Source organism: Salvelinus sp. IW2-2015, unplaced genomic scaffold (genome assembly GCF_002910315.2).
Source record: "Salvelinus sp. IW2-2015 unplaced genomic scaffold, ASM291031v2 Un_scaffold1235, whole genome shotgun sequence".
Taxonomy (NCBI): Eukaryota; Metazoa; Chordata; class Actinopteri; order Salmoniformes; family Salmonidae; genus Salvelinus; species Salvelinus sp. IW2-2015.
Genome location: NW_019942790.1, coordinates 20,064 through 43,646, shown reverse-complemented (window position 1 = coordinate 43,646; position 23,583 = coordinate 20,064). Strand labels below are relative to the sequence as shown.

The 23,583-nt window shown below is 45.8% G+C and overlaps 1 protein-coding gene across 1 annotated transcript in view; it reads left to right on the top strand.

The window, feature by feature from the left end:
* Positions 1-23,583, top strand: part of zranb3 (zinc finger, RAN-binding domain containing 3) — a 58,305-nt gene that overhangs the window by 16,966 nt on the left and 17,756 nt on the right. The window contains 8 exon segments of the mRNA XM_070438848.1: positions 4,408-4,639; positions 5,268-5,353; positions 5,692-5,840; positions 5,843-5,901; positions 11,237-11,239; positions 13,816-13,884; positions 13,886-13,954; positions 16,177-16,486. Coding sequence (XP_070294949.1) covers positions 4,408-4,639; positions 5,268-5,353; positions 5,692-5,840; positions 5,843-5,901; positions 11,237-11,239; positions 13,816-13,884; positions 13,886-13,954; positions 16,177-16,486 — 977 coding nt within the window.

Sequence of the window (23,583 nt, the reverse complement as noted above, 5' to 3'; positions counted from 1 at the left end):
GAAGAAGTTTTTCCTCCCTACCCATGGCCTTAAAATCTGGTCACTCCAAACCATACACCATCTTCATCCACCAAAGGAGGTAGCCTTACCAATCAATTGCTATGATAGAAAGTGTATTTGGATGTTAGTAATAGCGCCAGGAGCTATTGAGATATCCGGGAGGGGTGTCATAGAGTAGAGCTGAAGCTAGGTAGAGAGAGATGAGTTGTCTGTGAGGGATGTCATTAGAGGAGAGCTGAGGCTAGGTAGTGAGAGATGAGTGATGTCTGTGAGGGATGTCATTAGAGGAGGGGTGAGGTTACTCTAGTAGAGATAGATTAGAAATAGTGTAGATATACTGTTTATATAATCTATCCACAGTAGATGTGTTTATAACAGGCGGTTTGTGTGTTGTTGTCATTGGAGACTGGCTGAGGCTAGGTAGGGGACAGGGACAGACTGACAGATGGATGAGCGGGCGGAGATGCGGACAGACATGCAGACAGACAGGCAGTCAGGCAGGCAAGTAGAAAGGCAGGAAGCAGACAGACACACAGACACACAGAAACGCAGACACGCAGACAGACAGTGAGGCAGTCAGGTAGGAAAGTAGAAAGGCAGGAATCAGGCAGGCAGCAGCAGGCAGGCAGAGCAGACAGACAGACAGACAGACAGACAGACAGACAGACAGACAGACAGACAGACAGACACACAGAAACGCAGAAACGCAGAAAGACAGACAGGCAGGCAGGCAGTCAGGCAGTAAAGTAGATAGGCAGGAAGCAGACAGGCAAGCAACGGGCAGGCAGGCAGTGAGGCAGGTAGACAGGCCAGACAGTCAGGCAGACAGTCAGGCAGTCAGGCAGGAAAGTAGAAAGGCAGGCAGGAAACACACTGCATCCTCAGGAGGATGAGAGTATGAGGTGGGGTAGCAACAGCTGGATGCTCCTTACCCATAAACCAGAGGTAAATAACGGGCCAAGTCCCCTCACATGACTGCTGTCAGGGTCGGACAAAACACAGCGACAGTCATTACTGCTGTCAGGTCGGGACACAACACAGCGACAGTCATGACTGCTGTCAGGGGCGGTAAAAACACAGTGACAGTCATTACTGCTGTCAGGGTCGGGCCAAAACACAGTGACAGTCATACTGCTGTCAGGGTCGGGCCAAAACACAGTGACAGTCATTACTGCTGTCAGGGTCGGACAAAACCACAGTGACAGTCATTACTGCTGTCAGGGTCGGGACAAAACACAGTGACAGTCATGACTGCTGTCAGGGTCGGGACAAAACACAGTGACAGTCATGACTGCTGTCAGGGTCGGGACAAAACACAGTGACAGTCATTACTGCTGTCTAAGACAACGTCCCTATTAGATAGAGGGGTTAACGTGAAGTGTCAGCAGTCGAGACGTGTGTGTCTGTGTGTCTCTGTGTCTGTGTGTCTGTGTGTCTGTGTGTCTGTGTCTGTGTCTGTGTCTGTGTCTGTGTCTGTGTCTGTGTCTGTGTCTGTGTCTGTGTCTGTGTGGGGAGGCAGTGAGGCAGTGGGGCAGTGAGGCAGGGAGACAGTGAGACAGGGAGGCAGGGAGACAGCTGAGTCAGGGAGACAGGGAGGCAGTGAGACAGGGAGGCAGGGAGACAGCTGACTCAGGGAGGCAGGGAGACAGGGAGACAGGGAGGCAGTGAGACAGGGAGGCAGGGAGACAGGGAGACAGGGAGACAGGGAGACAGCTGAGACAGGGAGGCAGGGAGACAGGGAGACAGGGAGGCAGTGAGACAGGGAGACAGGGAGACAGATCCAATGGCACTTATTGTAGGAGTAGGGGTATTAATCTAGCTGGGCTAAATTGGGCTAAATTGGGCTAAATTCCCAATCTGACCATAATTGCCACCTAATCATCCACAGCTTCCAATTGGCTCATTTATCCCCATCCTCTCCCCTGTAACTATCCCCAGGTCGTTTCTGTAAATAAGGAAGTGTTCTCAGTCAACTAACCCAGGAATGAGCTGCCCAGGGAAACCAAGCACCCACTTTGTCGCCATAGATCATTTGTTTACATAGGTTGGGTTTATAAATTTAGCAGTTTAGGATAATTAATGTGGCAGGTTAGAAGAAATAACGTAGCAGGTTAGGATAATGAAAGTAGCAGTTTAGTAACAGGTTAGGTGAATTAACTTAGCAGGTTAGGAGAATAAGGTTAAGGTTAGGTAAAGACAGTGGTGTAAAGTACTTAAGTAAACATATTTTAAAGTACTGCAGTACTTAATTCGTTTTTTGGGGTATCTGTACTTTACTTTACTATATATATATAAAGTCATAAACCTTGCCCTATTTCTACAATTTCTAACCCTAACCCTAACCTTCACCACACCGCTAACCTTATGTCTAACCCTAACCTTCACCCACACCTCTAACCTTATGCTCTAACCCTAACCTTCACCACACCTGCTAAACCTTTATGTCTACCCCTAACCTCACCACACACGCTAACCTATGTCTAACCCTAACCTTCACCACACCTCTAACCTTATGCTAACCCTAACCTTACGACACCGTAACCTATGTCTAACCCTAAACCTTCACACACACCGCTAACCTTAATGTCTTACCCTAACCCTTCACCACACCGTCTAACCTATGTCTACCAACCTTCACCACACCGCTAATCCTATGTCTGTCCCTAACCTCTCACCACACCGCTAACCTTATGTCTAACCCTAACCTTCACCACACCTCTAACCTTATGTCTAACCCTAACCTTCACCACACCGCTAACCTTATGTCTAACCCTAACCTTCACCACACGCTAACCTTATGTCTAACCCTAACCTTCACCACACCGCTAACCTTATGCTAACCCTAACCTTCACCACACCGCTAACCTTATGTCTAACCCTAACCTTCACCACACCTTAACCTTATGTCTAACCCTAACCTTCACCACACCGCTAACCTTATGTCTAACCCTAACCTTCACCACACCGCTAACCTTATGTCTAACCCTAACCTTCACCACACCCTAACCTTATGTCTAACCCTAACCTTCACCACACCGCTAACCTTATGTCAACCCTAACCTTCACCACCACGCCTAACCTTATGTTCTCACACCTAACCATTCTACCACACACGCTTACCTTAATGTCTAACCCTAACCTTCACCACACCGCTAACCTTATGTCTAACCCTAACCTGCACCACACCTGCTAACCTTATGTCTAAACCCCTAACCTTTCACCACCACCGCTAACCTTCATGTCTAACCCTAACCTTCCACCACACCGCTAAACCTGATGTCTAACCCTAACCTTCACCACACCCTAACCTTTTATGGTCTAACCCTAACCTTCACCACACCGCTAACCTTATGTCTAACCCTAACCTTCACCACACCCTAACCTTATGGTCTAACCCTAACCCTTCACCACACCGCTAACCTTATGTCTAACCCTAACCTTCACCACACCGCTACCTATGCTAACCCTAACCTTCACCACACCTCTAACCTTTGTCCCTAACCTTCACCACACCGCTAACCTTATGTCTAACCCTAACCTTCACCACCACCTCTAACCTTATGATCTAACCCTAACCTTCACCACCACGCCTAACCTATGTCTAACCCTTAACCTGCACCACCACCGCTAACCATGTTGTCCCTAACCTTTCCACCACACCGCTAACATTCTAATTCCTAACTACTCTTCACCACACCAGCTTACAGCCACCAACCCTAGAATCTTCTATCACCCACGCTGTACCTGATAATTCAACACCATTCTACCATCACCGGCCTAAACACTCATCTTTATAAGTATCCTTAAAACCACTTAAACCTTCACCACCACACTGCTAACCCTAATGTCTAACCCTAACCACACTGCTAACCCTAATGTCTAACCCTAACCTTCAATTAAGACCAAAAAGCTAATTTTTGTTTTCATGATTTTTACAACAAAGTACATGTTGACTTTGCAGCTGGTCTATCTAAGGGAGATCTTTCAGTTCTTGCTCCTGGACAAGACCCATGACAATAAACGTTAACCTGCAGTTTAACATTGTAAATGTGCAAATTTATATTTTAATTCCTGCTAAATTAATGTCTATTTTCTCAATTAATTTAGTTCAAGTTGACAGTATCAGTACAACAGCAGTCAATGTTTTCACTGTTAGAGATTATTGATCATCGGTGTGTCTCTGTCCACTCTACAGAGGCAGTACGGTAACAGTGTTGGGTTACAGGCAGCTCACCACAGACCCATTATAACACACTATAACCCATACATAACACATTATAACCCCCTGTGTGTGTTATATAGGGGATTCAGTAGCAGTAAGGTAACAGTGTTGGGTTACAGGCTGCTCACCACAGACCCATTATAACACACTATAACACATTATAACCCTCTGTGTGTGTTATATAGGGGGATCAGTAGCAGTAAGGTAACAGTGTTGGGTTACGGGCTGCTCACCACAGATGCACGCCCCCTGGTGGAGGCTCTGACCAGACAGAGGTTTAATGTGGTGGTGGTGGATGAATCCCACTACCTCAAGTCCAGGAACGCAGCCAGGTCTAAGATACTGGTACCACTCATCCAGAACGCCAAGCGGGCCATCCTACTGACGGGCACCCCGGCCCTGGGACGGCCAGAGGAGGTACGGTACCCCCGAAGGTCCAAACGTCCGAACACACGCCTTCCCCCGATCACACATTTCTGTTCTATTCTGACATTTCAACCAGCTTGGCCCGCTGGGATCCTATCATTCCTTTTGTCTTCAGTCTCACAGACACAYATATGTATTGAACCTGTCCTAGAGGAAGCATGAAGGGCTGGTTGAATACAGATGGGCTGGGATTTAAAGGGTCTAGAAACCATTGCAGCTCTGTTCTTTCTGTAGTATTTATAACTTTAAAATGACACACACACACACACCACACCACACAGAGCCCGTGCCAGAGAAGCAGCATCCCTCCCTTCCACCCACGCSTTACTATTGTTCACTACACCAAACCTTTCATTTCCCTGTGTAACAGCAGAGGATTCTTGGCTCCACTGTGCTGCTGCAGTGCTTTGATGAGGARAGACACAGTGGCTGTAGTTATTCACATGGCTGCTGCCTGAAAAGCTCCATTTGAATAATTGTCCATTATTATCATCATGGCAGAAATGTTCCGTTTAGTGCCTTGAAGAGTGATGGTTAGAATGGAGGGGGCAGAACACACCTGCCACACCTCTCTCTCTCTCTCTCACACACACACATTCCATGTATTATGTTTCCACAGCTCTTTATGCAGATAGAGGCTCTCTATCCTAGGATGTTTGGAACGTGGAGTGACTATGCCAAACAATACTGTAACGCCCACTACAGGTAACGCTCTACACACACATACAAACACACACACACACACACAGTAATATTGACCATTGGCATGGTGAAAATGCTACATCTCCCACTTTCCTCCCAAAATGACAAACAGCAGTGTGTACATACTGGGCAGTCGCATAATGACACTGCAGCAGACAGACACACTGACCCAAACCCTGGTGTCTGTCCCTCCCAGGTTGCTTGGAAACAGGAGACAGTGGGACTGTTATTATCTGTCCCTCCCAGGTTCCTTGGTAACAGGAGACAGTGGGACTGTTATTATCTGTCCTCGCGCAGTGCCTTGTAACAGGATAGGCAGTGGACGTTGTATCTGTCCCCAGGTTGCTTGGTAACAGGAGACAGTGGACTGTTTATCTGTCCTCTCCAGGTTGGTAACAGGAGAACTGGGACTGTCGTGGTGCCTCTCATCTAGAGGAACTCCACCAGCGTCTCAGTGAGATCATGATCCGGAGGCTGAAGGTCCAGGTCCTCCCCAGCTACCCCCAAAATACGCCAGCGCATCCCTCGACGCCGCCAAAGACGCTGCCAAGGTAACGGACGGACGACAGCACAGACAGACCGAACACAACACACACACACGACTGACAAACGGCTGGACGGACGGACGGACCCCTCTAGGCAGAGGGAACGGGTGCTAAATATTCTGAAAATATCCTCATTATCGATATCTCTCTCACCTTCCCACCCTCCCTCTCTGCTCTCCCATCCTGTGCTCGCGCAATAGTATCCAATTTACACTAATTATCATTTTATCTCCCATTGCCATATGGTTTTATTTCAGTCTTGCCCTTTTCCGTAAGTAAGTAAAGTAGCCTTTCATACTGGTCAGCACTAGCTGTCTGTTCTATAAAACTGAATTACCTCAAATCAAATGTATTTATAAAGCTTCTTACATCCGCTGATATCTCAAAGCTGCTGCACACCCACGCCTAGAAACTCAAAACAGCCAACATGCAGTAAGTAAGCACGGTGGCTAGAAAAACGTACCATAGAAGGCCAGAACCAGAGAAACCTAGAGGAGGAACGGCTATGAAGGGGTGGCCAGTCCTCTTCTGGTGGGCGGGTGGAATTATAAAGACATGGCCAAAGATGTTCAAGCATATGTCATATATGACCAGCATGGTGCAATGATAAGAAGGATACACCAGTGGATGCGAGGTGCAACAGTCAGCGCACCTCAGAGTGATAATTTCAGTTGTCTTTCATAGTCGATCAGAATATCTCTATCTCTGTCTCTAGAGAGTGAAAACACAAGTAGGGATCTTCAGGTAGCGACGTCCGGTGCAAAAGTCCAGGGTTCCATAGCGCAGGCAGAACAGTTGAAACTGGAAGCAGCAGCGAACGGCCAGATGGACTGGGGACAGCAAGGATGTCTCAGGCAGGTAGTCCAGGAGGCATGAGGTCAACTCCGAGGAAGGTCAGAGAGAGAGAGAAGAAAGAGAATTAGAGAGAGCATACTTACATTCACACAGGACACCAGAAGATACAGGAATTCTCCAGATATATCAGACTGACCCTAGCCCCCGACACATAAACTACTGCAGCATAAATACTGGAGGCTGAGACAGGAGGGTTCGGGAGACTGTGGCCCCATCCCATATACCACTGTACCCTGTGAGCTCTATACCTGTGGAGCTCTATAGCTCTATCCTGTGAGTTCTATAGCTCTATACATTTAACTTATAGTCATTTAGCAAACGCTCTTATCCAGAGCGACTTACAAATTGAAAAGTTCATACATATCCATCCTGGTCCCCCGTGGGAAATGAACCCACAACCCTGGCGTTGCAAGCGCCATGCTCTACCAACTGAGCCACACGGGACCGTGTGGTTCTATAGCTCTATATCCTGTGAGCTCTAGAGCTCGATACCGTGCGAACTCTAAACTCTATACTTGAGCTGTAATAAACTCTGTGTGAACTCCATAATCTCTGAGCTAAGTCCTCTGTGAGTCTCTAATAGTGTGGTAAACTTTACTCGGTGAGCTCTAAACTCTGTGCCCTCCATCCTCCGCTACGCTCTTCTCCTCTCTGTGCTGCGATTAAGGCTGAAGTAATGAGGCAGAACTCATCCTCTGTTCCTCTCATCCTCTGTTACCTCTGTCAGCCAGAAGAATGCATGGCCTCTTTTTTTCTCTCTCTCTGATCTCTCTCTCTCTCTGATCTCCTCTCTCTCTGATCTCTCCTCTCTCTCAGTACAAAGAGCCTCACCTGCTGCTGCATTCCAAAATACAATGCGGTCGACAACACACACACACTCTCACACACACACACACACACCACACACACACACACACACACACACACACACTCCTCAGCCTACGCTCTCCACTGGCTGGCTAATTTAAGGACTGTATGTATGCAGTCAGTGTGAATTAAATAATGAATATATGCATGTATGGGGTTATATACAGTGCATTGAAAGTATTCAGACCCTCAACTTTTCCACATTTTTTACGTTACAGCCTTATTCTAAAATCATTTTATTTTTATTTTTATCCTCAGCAATCTACACAAAATACCCCATAATGACAAAGCAAAAACTGTTTTTTAGAAATGTTTGCAAATGTATTCAAATAAAAAAAACAAATACTTTATTTACGTACATATTCAAACCCTTTGATATGAGGCTCAGCTGCATCCTGTTTCCATTGATCATCCTTGAGATGTTCTACAACTTGATTGGAGTCCACCTGTGGTAAATTCAATCGGTTGGACATGATTTGGAAAGGCACACACCTGTCTATAATAAGGTCCCAGTTGACAGTGCATATCAGAGGCACAGGAGTTGTCCATAGAGCTCCGAGACAGGATTGTGTCGAGGCACAGATCTGGAGAAGGGCCTTGGTTAAGGGAGGTGACCAAGAACCCGATAGTCACTCTGACAGAGAACTAGAGTTCCTCTGTGATGGGAAAAACTTCCAGAAGGACAACCATCTCTGCAGCACTCCACCAATCAAGCCTTTTTGGTAGAGTGGCCAGATTCTCTGGTCTGATGAAACCAGGATGGAATCTTTGGCCTGAATGCCAAGTGTCAAGTCTGGAGGAAACTGGAACCATCCCTACGGTGAAGCATGGTGGTGGCAGCATCATGCTGTGGGGATGTTCTTCAGCAGCAGGGACTGGGAGACTAGTCAGGATTGAGGGAAAGATGAACGTCGAAGTACTCAGGTCCTCAGATTGGGGCGAAGGGTTCGCCTTCCAAACAGGACAACGACCCTAAGCACACAGCCAAGACAACGCAGGAGTGGCTTCAGGACAAGTCTCTGAATGTTCCTCAGTGGCTAGCCAGAGCCCGGACTTGACCCGATCGAACATCTCTGAAGAGCTGAGAAATAGCTGTCCATGAATGCTCCCATCGGAACTGACAGAGCTTGAGAGGATCTGCAGAGAAGAATGGGAGAAACTCCCCAAATACAGGTGTGCCAAGTTAGCGTTAACAAGAAGCACGAGGCTGTAATCGCTGCCAAAGGTGCTTCATACAAAGTAACTTGATGTAAGGTCGAATACTTTAGTGTAAATGGTGATATTTCATTATTCTATTTTTAACAAATTAGCAACATTTCTAAACAGTTTTTGCTTTGTCAATTATGGGTATTGTGGTAGATTGAGAGAAAAATACAATTTTATCAATTTTAGAATAAGGCTGTAACGTAACAAAATGTGGAAAAGTGCAGGGGTTGAATACTTTCTGAGGCCTGTATTCTAAATTCATAATATATAGCTTGTCAATTTGTAATTAACATACCAACAGGTAGGGGACATGTATGTGACTGGTCTAGTAGTAAATGAGAACTTGTTTCTACTTGGCCTACCTGGTTAAATAAAGGTGAAATTAAAAAAATAATTAAAAAAATACCGCAAATGGGTTTGCCTCAGATTGTACAATTCAGATTATCTGTTGTCTTTCTCAGAGCTGCTTCCTACGCCTTTCTACAGTAACCCTAACTCCCTAATACTCCCTTCGTACTGCCTTCCTACAGTAATTACCCTATACTACCCTTAATACTCCTTCGTACTGCCTTTCGACAGTATGACCCCTAACCTCCTTAAATACTCCTTCGTACGCCTTCCTGACAGTAATCCCTAACTCCCCTAAACTACCCTCGTACTGCCTTCGTACAGTATACCCAACTCCCCTAAATACTCCTTCGTACTGCCTTTTCCTACAGTAATACCCCAACTCCCTAAATACCCTTTCGTACTGCCTTCCTACAGTAATACCCAACTCCCCTAAAATTACTCTTCGTATGCCTTCTTACAGTAATTAACCCTAACCCCCTAAATTTACTCCTTCGTAACTGCTTTCTACAGTAATACCCCTAACTCCCCTAAATAACTCCCGTTACTGCCTTTCTACAGTAATACCCTAACTCTCCTAAAATACTCCTTCGTCACTGGCCATTGTAGCAGTAATTTCCCCTGAAAACTCCTTCTACTGCCTTTCTACCAGTAACTCCCCTAATACTCCTTCATAACTGTTTCTACAGTAATACCCTTAAATACTCCTTCGTACTTGCTTTCTCAGTTAACTCCTAAATACTCCTTCATACTCCATGTACATAATTCCCCTAATACTCCTTCAACTGCCTTCTATAGTAAACTCCCCAAATACGCCTCATACTGCCATTGGTAAGTAACTCCCCTAATACTCTAAAAAATACATTAAATTATAAAAATACAATTATAAAAATACATTAATTAACCTAAATACATTAAAAAAAAACCGCAAATGGGTTTGCCCTCAGATTTGTTACAATTCAGATGTATCGTTGTCCTTCTCAGAGCTGCTTCTACTGCCTTTCTACAGTAATACCCAACCCCCTAAATACCCTTCGTACTGCCTGCCTACATGTAATACCCTAATCCCTAAATACTCCCTTCGTACTGCCTTTCTACAGTTACCTAACCCCTAAACTTCGTCCCATTTACATACATCCTTCGTATATCTTAGCGCATTTACAGAACCCCTAAATACTCCTTCGTACTGCCTTTCACCGTAATCACCCCTAACAATAATCCTTCGTACTGCTGTCTACAGTAACTACCCTAAATACTCCTTCATGGCCATTAGTACAGTAATCCCCTAAATACTCCTTCATACTGCTTCTATAGAACTCCCTAAATCTCTTCATAACGCCATTGGTACAGTAACTCCCTAAATAACTTAAATAAATACATTAAATATAAATACATTATAAAAATACATAATTAACCCTAAAATACATTAAAAAAATATCGCAATGGTTTTGCCTCAGAATGTGACAATTAGTAATTATCTGTTGTTTTCTAGAGCTGCTTCCTACTGCCCTTTCCTACAGTAATACACCCTACTCCCTAAATATCCTTCGTACTGCCTTCCTCAGAATACCTCTAACGTACCCTAAGAATACTCTTCCGTATGCCTTTCCTTACCATAATACCCCTAACGTCCCCTAAATACTCCTCGTACTGCCTTCTACCAATTAATACAATAACATTTATATAAAGTAATATATTCGAAGTGCGTATCGTTTTAGGGCGAGAGCAATAGTAATAAGATAGTAAATACGGTAATCTCTTCCCTGCTCTGCTCAAACCTCTCCACTATCTCTGATCTGCCTCGCTCACCCCTCCTCTCCTCTTCGCATCTTTGATCTCTATTCCCCTATCCTCCAGGCCGGGCTCGGTCCTCGCTCCGCTCCGTGCTCGATCGAATCATTGCGAGCGTACAGAACAGGGCTCCGGGCAGGCCGGGCGGAAATGGAGGAACTCGCCTCCCTCGGACGCTGCTCCTTCAACTCCCTTCCTTCTACATTCTCCTCTTTCTGTCTCTCTGCTAAACGCATTCTCACACTCTATAATTCCAAGCTCGCCTCAACGCTAGGAAGTCTTTGCACCGTTCTCCTCCTCCTAATGCCTCCTCCCTCCTCACCAGCTCTCCCCATCCTCTGCGGAGGGACTTGTCAACCATTTTAGAAAAGAAGAGGTCGACGACATCCATCTCGTTTGCTAATCAAACGACACGCTGGGTTCTGCTACACTGCCCTACCCTGTGCCTTTGACCTATCTTTCTCCTCTCTCTTCCTCAGATAAATCGTCCGCGTTGTGAACGGCCGGGCCCCCAACAACCTGCCCGCTTGACCCCTATCCCTCCTTCTTCTCCAGACCATTTCGGAGACCTTCTCCTGTACCTTCACTCGCTCATCCAATCTCATCCTTGACCGCTGGGCTACGTCCTCCGTCTTCAAGAGAGCGAGAGTTCCACCCTTCTGAAAAACTTATCACTCGATCCCCCGATCGTCAATAACTACAGAACGCAGTATCCTTCTTTCTTTTCTCTCAAAACTCTTGAACGTGCGTCCTTGGCAGCTCTCCTGCTATCTTCTTCAGAAGCCTTCTGGCTCCAAATACAGTCAGGTTTCAAGACTAAGTGCTTCAACTGAGACTGCTCTCTCTGCTGTCACGTAGGCGCTCACGACTGCTAAAGCCAACTCTCTCCTCTGCTCTCATCCCTTCTAGACCCTATCGGCTGCTTTGATACTGGTGACGCTCAGATCCTCCTCTCCACCCCTCGAGCTGGGCATCTCCGGCAAGGTCCACGCTTGGATTGCGTCCTAAGCTACGACAGGTGCTCCTCTAACCAGGTGGCGTGGCGAGAATCTGTCTCCGCACACGTGCTCTCCATGGTTGTCCCCAGGCTTCTGTTTCTAGGCCTCTCCTATTCTCGCTATAAGCACAAGTCACTTGGCTCTGTCATATCCTCACATGGTCTCTCCTATCATTGCTATGCAGACGACACACCAATTAATCTTCTTCCTTTCCCCCTCTGATAAACCAGGGGTGAAGTCGCATCTCTGCATGTCTGCAAGACATATCAGTGTGAGGACGGATCACCTCAAGCTGAACCTCGGCAAGACGAGCTGCTCTTCCTCCGGGGAAGGACTGCCGTTCATGAATCTCGCATCACGGTTTGACAACTCCATTGTGTCCTCCTCCCAGAGAGGCTAAGAACCTTGGCGTGATCTGAAACCTGTCGTTCCAAACTAACAAGGCGGTGACACCGTTTCCTGTAAGGTTCATGCTCTACCAGACATTCGAGAGTACGACCTGCCTCACGCAGGAAGCGGCGGCAGGTCTGAATCCAGGCACTTGATCATCTCCCGTCTGGATTACTGCAACACGCTGTTGGCTGGGCTCCTGCCTGTGCATTAAACCCTACAACTCTCCAGGACGCGCAGCCCGTTGGTGTTCAAACTTTCCAAGTTCTCTCACGTCACCTCCCCGCTCCTCCGTCTCTCCACTGGCTCCAGTAAGCACGCATCCGCTACAGAAGACCATGGTGCTTGCCTACGAAGCTGTGAGGGGAACGGCACCGTCCGTACCTTCAGGCTCTGATCAGGCCTACACCGCAAACCAAAAGGTGGGGCACTGCGTTCATCTACCTCTGGCCTGCTCGCCTCCTACCTCTGAGGAAGTACAGTTCCCGTCAGCACAGTCAAAACGTTCGCTGCTCTGGCACCCCAATGGTGGACAAACTCCCTCACACGCCAGGTCAGCGGAGTTAATCACCACTTCCCGGAGACACCTTGAAACCCCATCTTAAGGAAATACTAGTGAATAGGATAAAGTAATCCTTCTAACCCCCCCGTCCCCTTAAAAGAGTTAGATGCATATTGTAAGTGGTTGTTCACTGGATATCATAAAGGTGAATGCACCAATTTGTAAAGTCGCCTGGAATAAGAGCGTCTGCTAAATGACTTAAATGTAAATGTACTCCTTCATACTGCCATTGTACAGTACTCCCTAAATACTCCTTCAATGCCGTTGTACAGTAAATTCCCTCTAAATACTCCTTTCATACTGCCCTTTCTACAGTAACCCACTAAATACTCCTTCATACTGCATTGTACATGTAACCCACTTGGTACAGTACTCCCTAAATACATTCATACTGCCATTGTAACAGTCACACCCTAAATACCTTCATCTGCATTGTACGTAACTCCCTTGTACAGTAACTCCCAACTCTTATGATGCAGTACTCCTAAATACTCCTTCAACTGCATTGGTTCAGTAATCCCCTTGAAACTCCTTCATACTGAGCTTACTCCCTTTTACATACTGCCATTGTACAGTAATCCCAGAATACTCATTGTGTTACTGCTTGAGAGCAGACCTGGTGTGATTTATGTGTTGGCTAGTGGTGTTCTCCATCTTCTACATCCCTTGTCACAATCCAGCTATAATTGGGCTAGCCATGTGACTACCTAGGCACTATGACGTGAGGAGAGGAAGCAGCGTCTTGGGAATTGTGTGTCTTTCTTTTTCCTCCTCCTTTCTACACCTGAATGGAGGAAAAAGTAGGGTACCATCCACAGCAAACATGTTCTGCCTTATAGGCTTGCAAACAGAAGAGGAGAAAGAATAGCCGGCCTTTTGACGTGTGTGTTGTGTGTGGCGGAGGCGAGCGGCAGCTTGGAGGAGTGGAGCGCCTGAATGAGGACGATGGGTTCGGGGGTCTCTGCCACGGAACAACCCCTTCGCTGAAGTCATGGGGCTCGTGACACGCATGTACAAACAGACCGCCAATCGCTAAGGTAAGGTGTATATACACACACAGGCACCTAACCCTCCTGGCAGCATTTTTGACCGTTCTAATGAAAAGGGTCTTCTCTGCTCTCGTTCTCTGTCTGTCCTCTCGCTCTCTCTCTCTCTGTCTTCTCTCTTCCTGCTCCTCTCTGTCTCTTGTCTCTCGTCTCTCTGTCTCTTCTCTGCTCTGTCTGTCTCTCTGTCTCTGTCTGCTCTGTCTGCTGTCTCTCTCCTCTGTCTCTGTTCTCTGTCTCTGTCTCTCTCTGCTTCTCGTCTGTTTCGGCTGTCGTTCTCGCTCTCTCGTCTCCTTTCTCTCGTCTGTTCTGTCTCTTCTCGCTCTCTCTGTCTGTCCCCTCTCTGCTGTCTGTCTCTTGTCTCTGTTCTCTCTCGCTTTGTTTCTGTCTGTCTCTCTTCTTGTCTGTCTGTCCTGTCCTGTGTCTGTTCTGTCTGTCTGTCTGTCTGTCTGTCTGTCTGTCTCTCTCTGTCTTGTCTGTCTCTCTGTCCTCTCTCTGTCTCTCTCTCTGTCTCTCTGTCCTGTCTCTCTCTCTGTCCTCTCTCTCTGTCTCTGTCTCTCTCCTTCCTCGTCTCTCTCTCTCTCTTCTCTCTCTCTGTCCTCTCTCTCTGTCTCGTCTCTCTGTCTCTTCCTGTCGTCTCTCTCTGTCTCTCTCTCTGTCTCTCTGTGTAGAGAGGTTGTTGTTGAAGGGCGGTGTCAAAAGGTGACAAGCATGTTTTTTTTCTTTCTCCTCAGTGCAAGGCCTCCCTCCCTAGTAGTTATGCTTCACATTACTCAGAGCGCATCGCCATGGGAACAGAGTGAAGGTCTGCCACCCCTTAGTGAAAGCGTTCTGGCTGCCATCATAACTCTGGACAGCCATAACTGTGGCCTTTCAATTTCTCTGTATTTTCTAAAGTAAACTTTTCGACAGCAGCGACCGAAGCCAAATATAACAGACTTTCCAAGGTGTTACTTCTAATGTGGTTGCCATGGTAACCACCAGGCAAGAATGTCAGCCGTTAACTTCCCAGGTGACTTAAGTGAAGGAAGCTGGCTTGGTACGCGGGATACAAACGTTTTTCAACAGAAAACAGCACAGATAGTACCTCCACCTGTTTCGCTCCGTTTTTGGACAGTTTTACGTTTGTTAGGTGTCTAACTGAACATGACCCAGGCTCCTCTGTAATAAGGATCCTGCACCAAGGTTAACAAAGCCTCAGCACTGCTGAACGTAACTAGCGGAGGAATCCTCCTCCACCGGTTGGCTTGTTCGCTCCGTCTTGTTTGCTGATTGGCTTTTCTCTCAGTTTCCCCTTCCTCCTCCTCCGCTTGATTAAAGTTCACCGTTGTGTCGCTGTAGACGTGTCATCCTCCTGTCTCATTTCCTCGCCCATCCCTTTCGGTTGGCTGCTGCTTCACACACACTGACAGAAAATAACGTTTTGGAGGGGTGAGTGGATACACACACACACATCTCATGTCACTTCTGAAGCGGATGTGAATGCCTGGCGAGTGGACCATGGATGCTTCCCAAATCGCACCCTATTCCCTACATGGTGCACTACTTTTGTCCAGAGCTCTATGGGCCCTGGTCAAAAGTAGTGCACTACATGGGGAATAGGGTGTTATTTTGGGAKCGAGTTTGGCAGTGTGGAGGGGGACAGGGTTTTTATTTTTACCCCGTCTACCAGCAGCAGCAGATGCTCCCAATTACCCAGAGACCCTGCTGCCTCTGATGATGGACTTTAAAGAGAGATAACATATCACTGCTTCAGTGGACAGGAAGTTTGTGTTGCACTAATTAAACTTCTGCAGAGTTAAAAGCAACCCAGCAACCCAGTAATGAGAAGTTTCCATTAGCAGATGGAGGAGGGMGCTTCTAGCTAGACCTGCTTAGACCTACTTTCATTATCCCCCTCTGAGAGGAAAGGCCTTCTGATAAMTAACAGTCCAAGTCTCTAGGTGAGCGAGGAGAGACTGGTGACAGAGGTCTGAAGTCCAGGAGGTGTGTGGCATGTGGACAGCAGGGCAGGACTGTCGATTGGGGGGGGGGGGTGTATCGTATAAGTGGTCCTTCAAGACAAATATATGTGAAGTCTTGAGTATTTGTCTCATAGCAATTCATGATTCATTCCCTTCCTRCCATTGGTTGATTTCCCCTGTATGGCCTTCGCATAGAGATGTATTCTAATATGTTGTTATTGCATTTCTATTGGCCCCTCTGTGGTGTCCTCCTATAGGCCGGAGCAGTGAAAGACTACATAAAGATGCTGCTGGAGACTGAGAAGTTAAAGTTCCTGGTGTTCGCTCATCACCTGACCATGCTACAGGCCTGTAGCGAGGCTGTCATCGAAGCCAAGGTAACTGTTGTTCACTCATCACAACTAATGGACACYCCTCTCCCACTGTTCAGCAGCCCCTTCTGTCACAAATTCACCATTAAGGGGCCATCTCTCTCCCTCTCCCTGACACAGCACACAGATGTGCCCTCAGGCACTTTCTCAGACCTGTCAAACTGTTATGGAGATTATTCCATACCAGTCTTCAAATCCTAAAACACTTAAAGGTTGAGGAAGTTACTCTAGAAGCTAGCAGATTCATTACTTACCAACAACGGCTGCAAAWTCKACTAAAACTACATCACATTTTGAAGTTGACTTTTCTTGCTTTGTCTAACAACACTTTAATGAATCTAGCAARGTTTTGTGGTTCAGAGTGCAGTATTTTTTTTGTTTCTTAGTGAAACKTGTTTGRTAGCMAAGGGCTTTGAAGAAAATAAGATTTCAGCTAATAGGGAAAAGTATCTAACAAAATAACTACACTGAACAAAAATACAAAGCAACATGCAACCATTTCAAAGATTTGACTGAGTTACAGTTCACATAAAGAAAACAGTCATGTAAATACATTCATTAAGCCCTAATCAATGGATTTCACATGACTGGGAACACAGATATGAATCTGTTGGTCACAGATACCTTAAAAAAAAAGGTATCTGTGGATCAGAAAAGTCAGTATCTAGTGTGAGCACCATTTGCCCCATGCAGCACGACACATCTCCTTCACATAGAGTTGATCCGGTTGTTGATTGGGCAATGCATTATCATACTGAAACATGAGTTGATGGCGGCGGATGAATGGCACGACAATGGGCCTCAGGATCTCGTCACGGTTATTTTCTGTGCATTCAAATTGCCATCGATAAAATGCAATTGTGTCCGTTGTCCGCTAGCTTATGCCTGCCCGTACCATTCACAACATTGACATCAGCAAACTGCTCGCGAATATGACGCCATAACACGTGGTCTGCAGTTGTTGGACGTACTGCCAAATTCTCTAAAACGACGTTGGAGGTGGCTTATACTAGAGAAAGGAAACATCAAATTCTCTGGCAACAGATCTGGTGGGCATTCCTGCAGTCAACATGCCAATTGCAAGCTCCCTCAAAACGTGAGACATCTGTGGCATTGTGTGTTGTGACAGAACTGCACCATTTTAGAGTGGCCTTTTATTGTCCCCAGCACAGGGTGCACCTGTGTAATGATCATGCTGTTTAATCAGTTTCTTGATATGCCACACCTATCAGGTGGATGGATTATCTTGGCAAAGGAGAAATGCTCACTAACAGGGATGTAACAAATTTGTGACAACATTTTGAGAGAAATAAGCTTTTTGTGCATATGGAACACATTTTATTTCAGCTCATGAACATGGGACCAACACAGGACATGTTGTGTTTATATTTTAGTTCAGTGTTCTACTGGTTAAAAGCTTTAGAACACCTACTCATTCAAGGGTTTTTCTTTATTTTTACTGTTTTGTAGAATAATAGTGAAAACATAAACTATGAAATAACACATGAAATTATGTAGTAACCAAAAAAAGTGTTAAATATAATCAAGATATATTTTAGATTTGAGTTTCTTCAAAGTAGCCCCCCCTTTGCTTTGATGACAGCTTTGCACCACTTGGCATTCTCTCAACCAGCTTCATGAGGTAGTCATCTGGAATCCATTTCAATTAACAGGTTGTGCCTTGTTAAAAGTTCATTTGTGGAATTTCTTCCTTAAAGCGTTTGAGCCAATCAGTTTGTGTTGTGACAAGGTGGGGTGATATACAGAAGATAGCCCTATTTGGTAAAAAAAACAAGTTAATATTATGGCAAGAACAGCTCAAATAAGCAAAACGAAATGACAGTCCATCATTACTTTAAGACATGAAGGTCAGTCAATATGGAACATTTCAAGAAATCTGAAAGTTTCTTCAAGTGCAGTCGCAAAAACCATCAAGCGCTATGATGAAACTGGCTGTCATGAGGACCGCCACAGGAAAGGAAGACAGAGTTACCTCTGCTGCAGAGGATAAGTTCATTAGAGTTACCAGCCTCAGAAATTGTAGCCCAAATAAATTCTTCACAGAGTTCAAGTAACAGACCACATCTCAAACTCAACTGTTCAGAGGAGACTGTGTGAATCAGGCTTTATGGTCGAATTGCTGCAACGAAACCACTACTAAAGGACACCAATAATAAGAAGAGGACTTGCTTGGGCCAAGAAACAATGGAAGCCATGGACATTAGTGTATATCAAATAATTTCCTGGGTGGGGAGGGGGAAACTTAAAACTAGCTGTTTTTGGCAGAGAGGTTTGGAACTCTCTTTGTTATTGGTCTATTAACCAATTTGGCCGCCTGGTATGTCCCCAGCCGAAACACCTGCCCATGCAAACCGGTTGATTAGAGGATCCTGTGTAGATTGTATTTTCAACCAGCAACTATGTGGAAATAACACAGATTATTTATTTTTTTATCACACTTTTACAGTGTTAGTTTTTATCAACTGTTGTACAATACGATTTTTTTTTAAACACAAGAAAAATATACTTTTGACTGCACTGGGCCTTTTTAAATACACAGTTATTTAATTTGATTTTCAGTTGAACAGCAGCCCACCACTGTTWTTGCCATTAAAGCTGAGGGATGGGGCTGGAGAAATGTAACCTTGTGTTCCTACTGGACAGGCGTCACAAAACCCTGATMTTGTCGTCACAGCCCTGTAGGGACCATGATTCCCAGGCGTGGGGGTCAWAGACTGTCAGTGTTTACACAACACCAGAGAGTTCCACCCTGTAGCTGCAGGTAGCCTAGCAGTTCAGAGCATTGGGTCAGTAACCGAAAGGTTCCAATCCCCGAGCGGACTAGGTGAAAGATCTGCCCTTGAGCAAGGCACTTAACCCAAATTGCTCCTGTAAGTCACTCTGGATAAGAGCGTCGGCTAAATGAATAAAATMTTCAAATGTAAATGCACTCTGTGTGTTTGTCTCCGAGTGCAGAASGGCAGATACAGTGCAGACAGCAGCAGATACATGTTAGTGTTATGTACCTGTGTGCTTTCCCCTCAYGTCTACACATGTTGAACCAGCCACTGGTAGTGATAKCACACACACTTCAAACGGCTTGTGTTTTCACTACAACAGACTGTCTATGTAGAAACTCAAAGGGAAGGGATCACTGTCGCTACCTCGCTTTCCAACCAAGGAGAGAGGAGATTCAGCAACACTTGAAGGAAAGTGGAATTTATTTATTWGATTTTTTTATTAACCAACGTTGGTTCTACATTTTAGCAATAAAGAAGCTTTTTTTATTTTATTTTATTCCATTGTTCTCCAAGTGTTGCTGAATCTCATCTCCAATTATGTAGAAACTCAAAACAGAAGTTTGTAAAACACACACACACACACAGTTTTTATTTTAAGCCAGTCTCATCTGGATGCCAGTGATGTGAGAGGAAGGGTATAGGTGTCGTCTGCTGTTATCTGATACGGGATCACACCTTCTCATCTGAAAAGTCTCCCACTCGCAGAAGCATCATCACCCATTAACAGGAAAAAGACTAAAATAAGGAGCTGCATGCTGCRGTGATGAACTACAGCTGTGAGAACGGGGAGASAGGGGGAGGGGGAGATGGGGGGAGAGACACGACTAATCAAATAAAGAAATAACGAAATCAATGACATCACTGTGACAGGTGTATTAGAACACAACATTGTTCTTCCTGTATATGGGTACAGTCTGTGTGGAAGGGGAATTGACTAATGTCAAAAATATTCAAATGTTAGATAATAGAGTCATCGATACTGACGTGTTTTTAGCAGATGTTAATTTCGCGGGGTAGCGAAATGACTCTTTTGTAGCTGATCTCGAAGCAATCACAAAAACAGTAGCCTAAATAAACCATAACAATACAGTAAACATCAAAGTATCACGCAGTCATACACTTATCGTCATAACAGTAACTAAGGAATGGCATCCCAATTAAGCTTACAAATTTTTGCATAGCTGTGAGAGCGTGATAGAATAAGATACAGTAGAATAGCTAGGAGTACAGTTATTGATTTTATATTGAGTATGGGTAAACTGCAAGGATATTTGGTGACAGTGTATATAAAGTGACTAGTGTTCTATTTATTAAAGTGGCCTCAGTGGATCATTCAAGTCTTTAGTTTCATATAACCTGGTTGGCTAAAATGGCTAGCCTGAGCCCTCCCGTTACTGTGCCTCACCGTAGCATGCCTGTTTCACACGTATTGTGGTGATACCGGCTATAAGAGCCTAGAAGCTGTTTTCTGCTACATGAGGGTCTCGTTCCAGCTTTGATGCAAACCTCGTACTGTGGACTTATCCTTCTGGAACCTGGTAGCGAGAGGTGAACAGGCACGTGGCTGCTGTCCCGCGGGTGGTTGTTGCCTTCTTGGGATGCAACTTCTTGCTTTGGGTCATTCCTGTGATAACATTGTGTGAGTCGTGTCTGTAGGTTCGTCCTGGAGGGCAGGACAAGATCTTTTGCCCCCGGTGATGTGTTGTTTGGGCTGTCAAGGATTGGTGTCCCTGTTCGTGAACCACCACTTCTGGAGAGCTTTTGCTAGGGCGTCGGCCGGGCGGTGCGCACGTTGCACCCGTCAAGCGGCTCGATATTTGCAGGCTCGATCCCTGGATGCTCTCTAGGTTGTGCATCTGTAAAAGTTTGAGGGGTTTTACGGTGCCAGCAAATTTTCTTTCACCACACTGTTGGTGTGTAATGGGGACATTGTCAGTTTGTGCCCGGATTGACGCTGGTGTCAGTTATGAATGCCTGAGCGCGTTTCTGTGATTAGTATTGTTGTTTCTCATTTCTTATACAACAATGCTATCAGGGGGCGAATCTGTTTCGGTGCTGTTTTAGTGGTGGGGTTCAAGAAGGTAAGGTTTTACAGTCCAGAAGGCCTATGACAATTCTCAAGGCCTCTTCGCCTATCCGTTACTTGTCCTTGCGTCTAGGCCATGTTCTGCCATTCGCCTATCATTGGCAGTGTCCCATCAGTAATGACCACGCTTCACTTCCCGACACTCAATGAAGCCACTGACCTCCCCTCTCCCTCTTTCCTGGCTCTTCCTCTTAACTTTCCCCTTCTCTCTCCCCCTCTTCCTCTCAGCAGCAGGGTGTCATGTTATACATCCGATCTTGTTAGATGGCAGTGGTTCCGTCCTCAGAAGCTGTCCATTCCACCTAGGTTCACTCAACAGGTGTTTCGCCAGGTATGACGCCTGTAGACTGCGTGTGCCGTAACCTCGAGCATACAGGCGCTGGGCAGGTGAATACGTTTGTGCTGGCACCTGCTGTCAAGCAGCACTCATAGTGAACATGTAGATGACATTAGATATTTATGTCATGCATATGATGTTTTCTCTACTGCGGTACAGACCCCCATGCCCTCACTGGGCATATACATCATCCCATGTTGCAAAAATTCCAGGTGAACCACTAATGTACGGACTCGTATATCAGTGTTCTCACGTGCAGGTGTGTTCGTAAAATTTCCAGGCTGTTAATTCTGCCCGCCGTCCCTAGTAATCCACTGTATACATCCACACGTGTCCGTAGCATCTTCCCCAGTCCATGTCAAGACTGTATACAATCCACCATGTGTCTACAATTTCGCAGATCCCAGTAACACTGTATCACATCCACCCTGTGTCCTCGATCGGTGCGCTTCCCTGTCGAACCCAGCTAACACGGGCTGATATGAACTATCGCACCGAACGTGCACGTGCTTTCCTAATCCAGGTCTTTCCAAGTTCTGCCATAGCCTAGCTAACCTAGCGATCTCCACATTCCTATTGCTTACGCTATACCCATGAGTTGACCAACACTGGTTCTCCTAAGCTGTCAAGCCACGTGGTCCTAATCACAGTCCCAGTAAACAACCTGTGTATAGGACAATACGATCATGACGCGGATGGAACAGTAAGCGCTTACTTAAGTTTCCAAACATCGCTGAATGAACTATTCCTCCCAGTCCACGATCGAGTTAGCATCTGCTAGAGTTACTGGGTACTTGTTGATTTTAGTTGCTTAGAAATCAGTCTCAATTGAAATACCACAATATATATACGCCGTTAGGCCTCTACTGATGTACCCTTGTGATTCATATGATATCCAGTCCTACGCCTAGGGTTGAATATTAGTATCTAGCTGTGAAAATTACTTTCACCTACAACCAAGTAGTCCCCTTAAGTTACATATCATTTGTTTCTCATTTGTCCCGCTCTACACTACATTTGTCATGTTGACAACAAATCTGTTTAACATGCTCACCGCAATCCGAGTGGTGTCAGGCACGTGTCTTAATTCCAGTCCACAGTAACACTGTTTGATTGATATTTTCCAAGACCCGTTCCAGTTTATTTGTCATATGTAGTAAATGGATAGGAAGTCTTTCTTTCCAGAGCTCTCAAATTAAAACGGCATTAAAAACAGTGAGAAAGTTCTTGACGTTCTTGACTAATGGCCTAAACTCACTAAAGGCGAGCATGCGAAGCGTGTGTGTGATTTTATTTTAGAATCTGTTGTTTTGAAATCTAATGAGCTATCCGAGCGGGGCGGGCAGGTTGTCCTCTTTGACGCTCACTCAATTAAAACTTGTGCTCTCTTTTTGTGTTGTATCGCTAGAGCTGTAGTACACACAACAACCAAGAATGATTCACTTTTTTCCCGAGCTCATTTGAGTTGGAAGAGGTAGGTACATGCTACGTTACACCAATTCATCCACTTATGGAAACAACATCGCGATCAGCAAAGCTGATTGGAGGTGTGGTCCTCTATAGTTCAGTTGGTAGAGCATGGTCTCTGTAGCTCAGTTGGTAGAGCACGTCCTGTAGCTCATGTTGGTAGAGCATGGTCCTCTGTAGCTCAGTTGGTAGAGCAGGCGCTCCTGTAGCTCAGTTGGTAGAGCATGGTCCTCTGTAGCTCAGTTGGTAGCAATGGTCCTCTGTAGTCAGTTGGTAGAGCATGGTCCCTGTAGCTCAGTTGGTAGAGCATGGTCCTCTGTAGCTCAGTTGGTAGACGCAGGGTCGCTCCTGTAGCTCAGTTGGTAGACGCGGGCTCCTGTAGCTCAGTTGGTAGAGAGGCGCTCTGTTTGCTCGTTGTAGAGCTATGGTCCTCTGTAGCTCAGTTGGTAGAGCAGGGCGCTCCTGTAGCTCAGTTGGTAGAGCAGGTGCCTCCTGTAGCTCAGTTGGTAGAGCAGGGCCTCCTCTAGTTGCTCAGATGGCTAGAAGCATGGTCCTCTGTAGCTCAGTTGGAAGAGCAGGGCGCTCTGTAGCTCAGTTGGTAG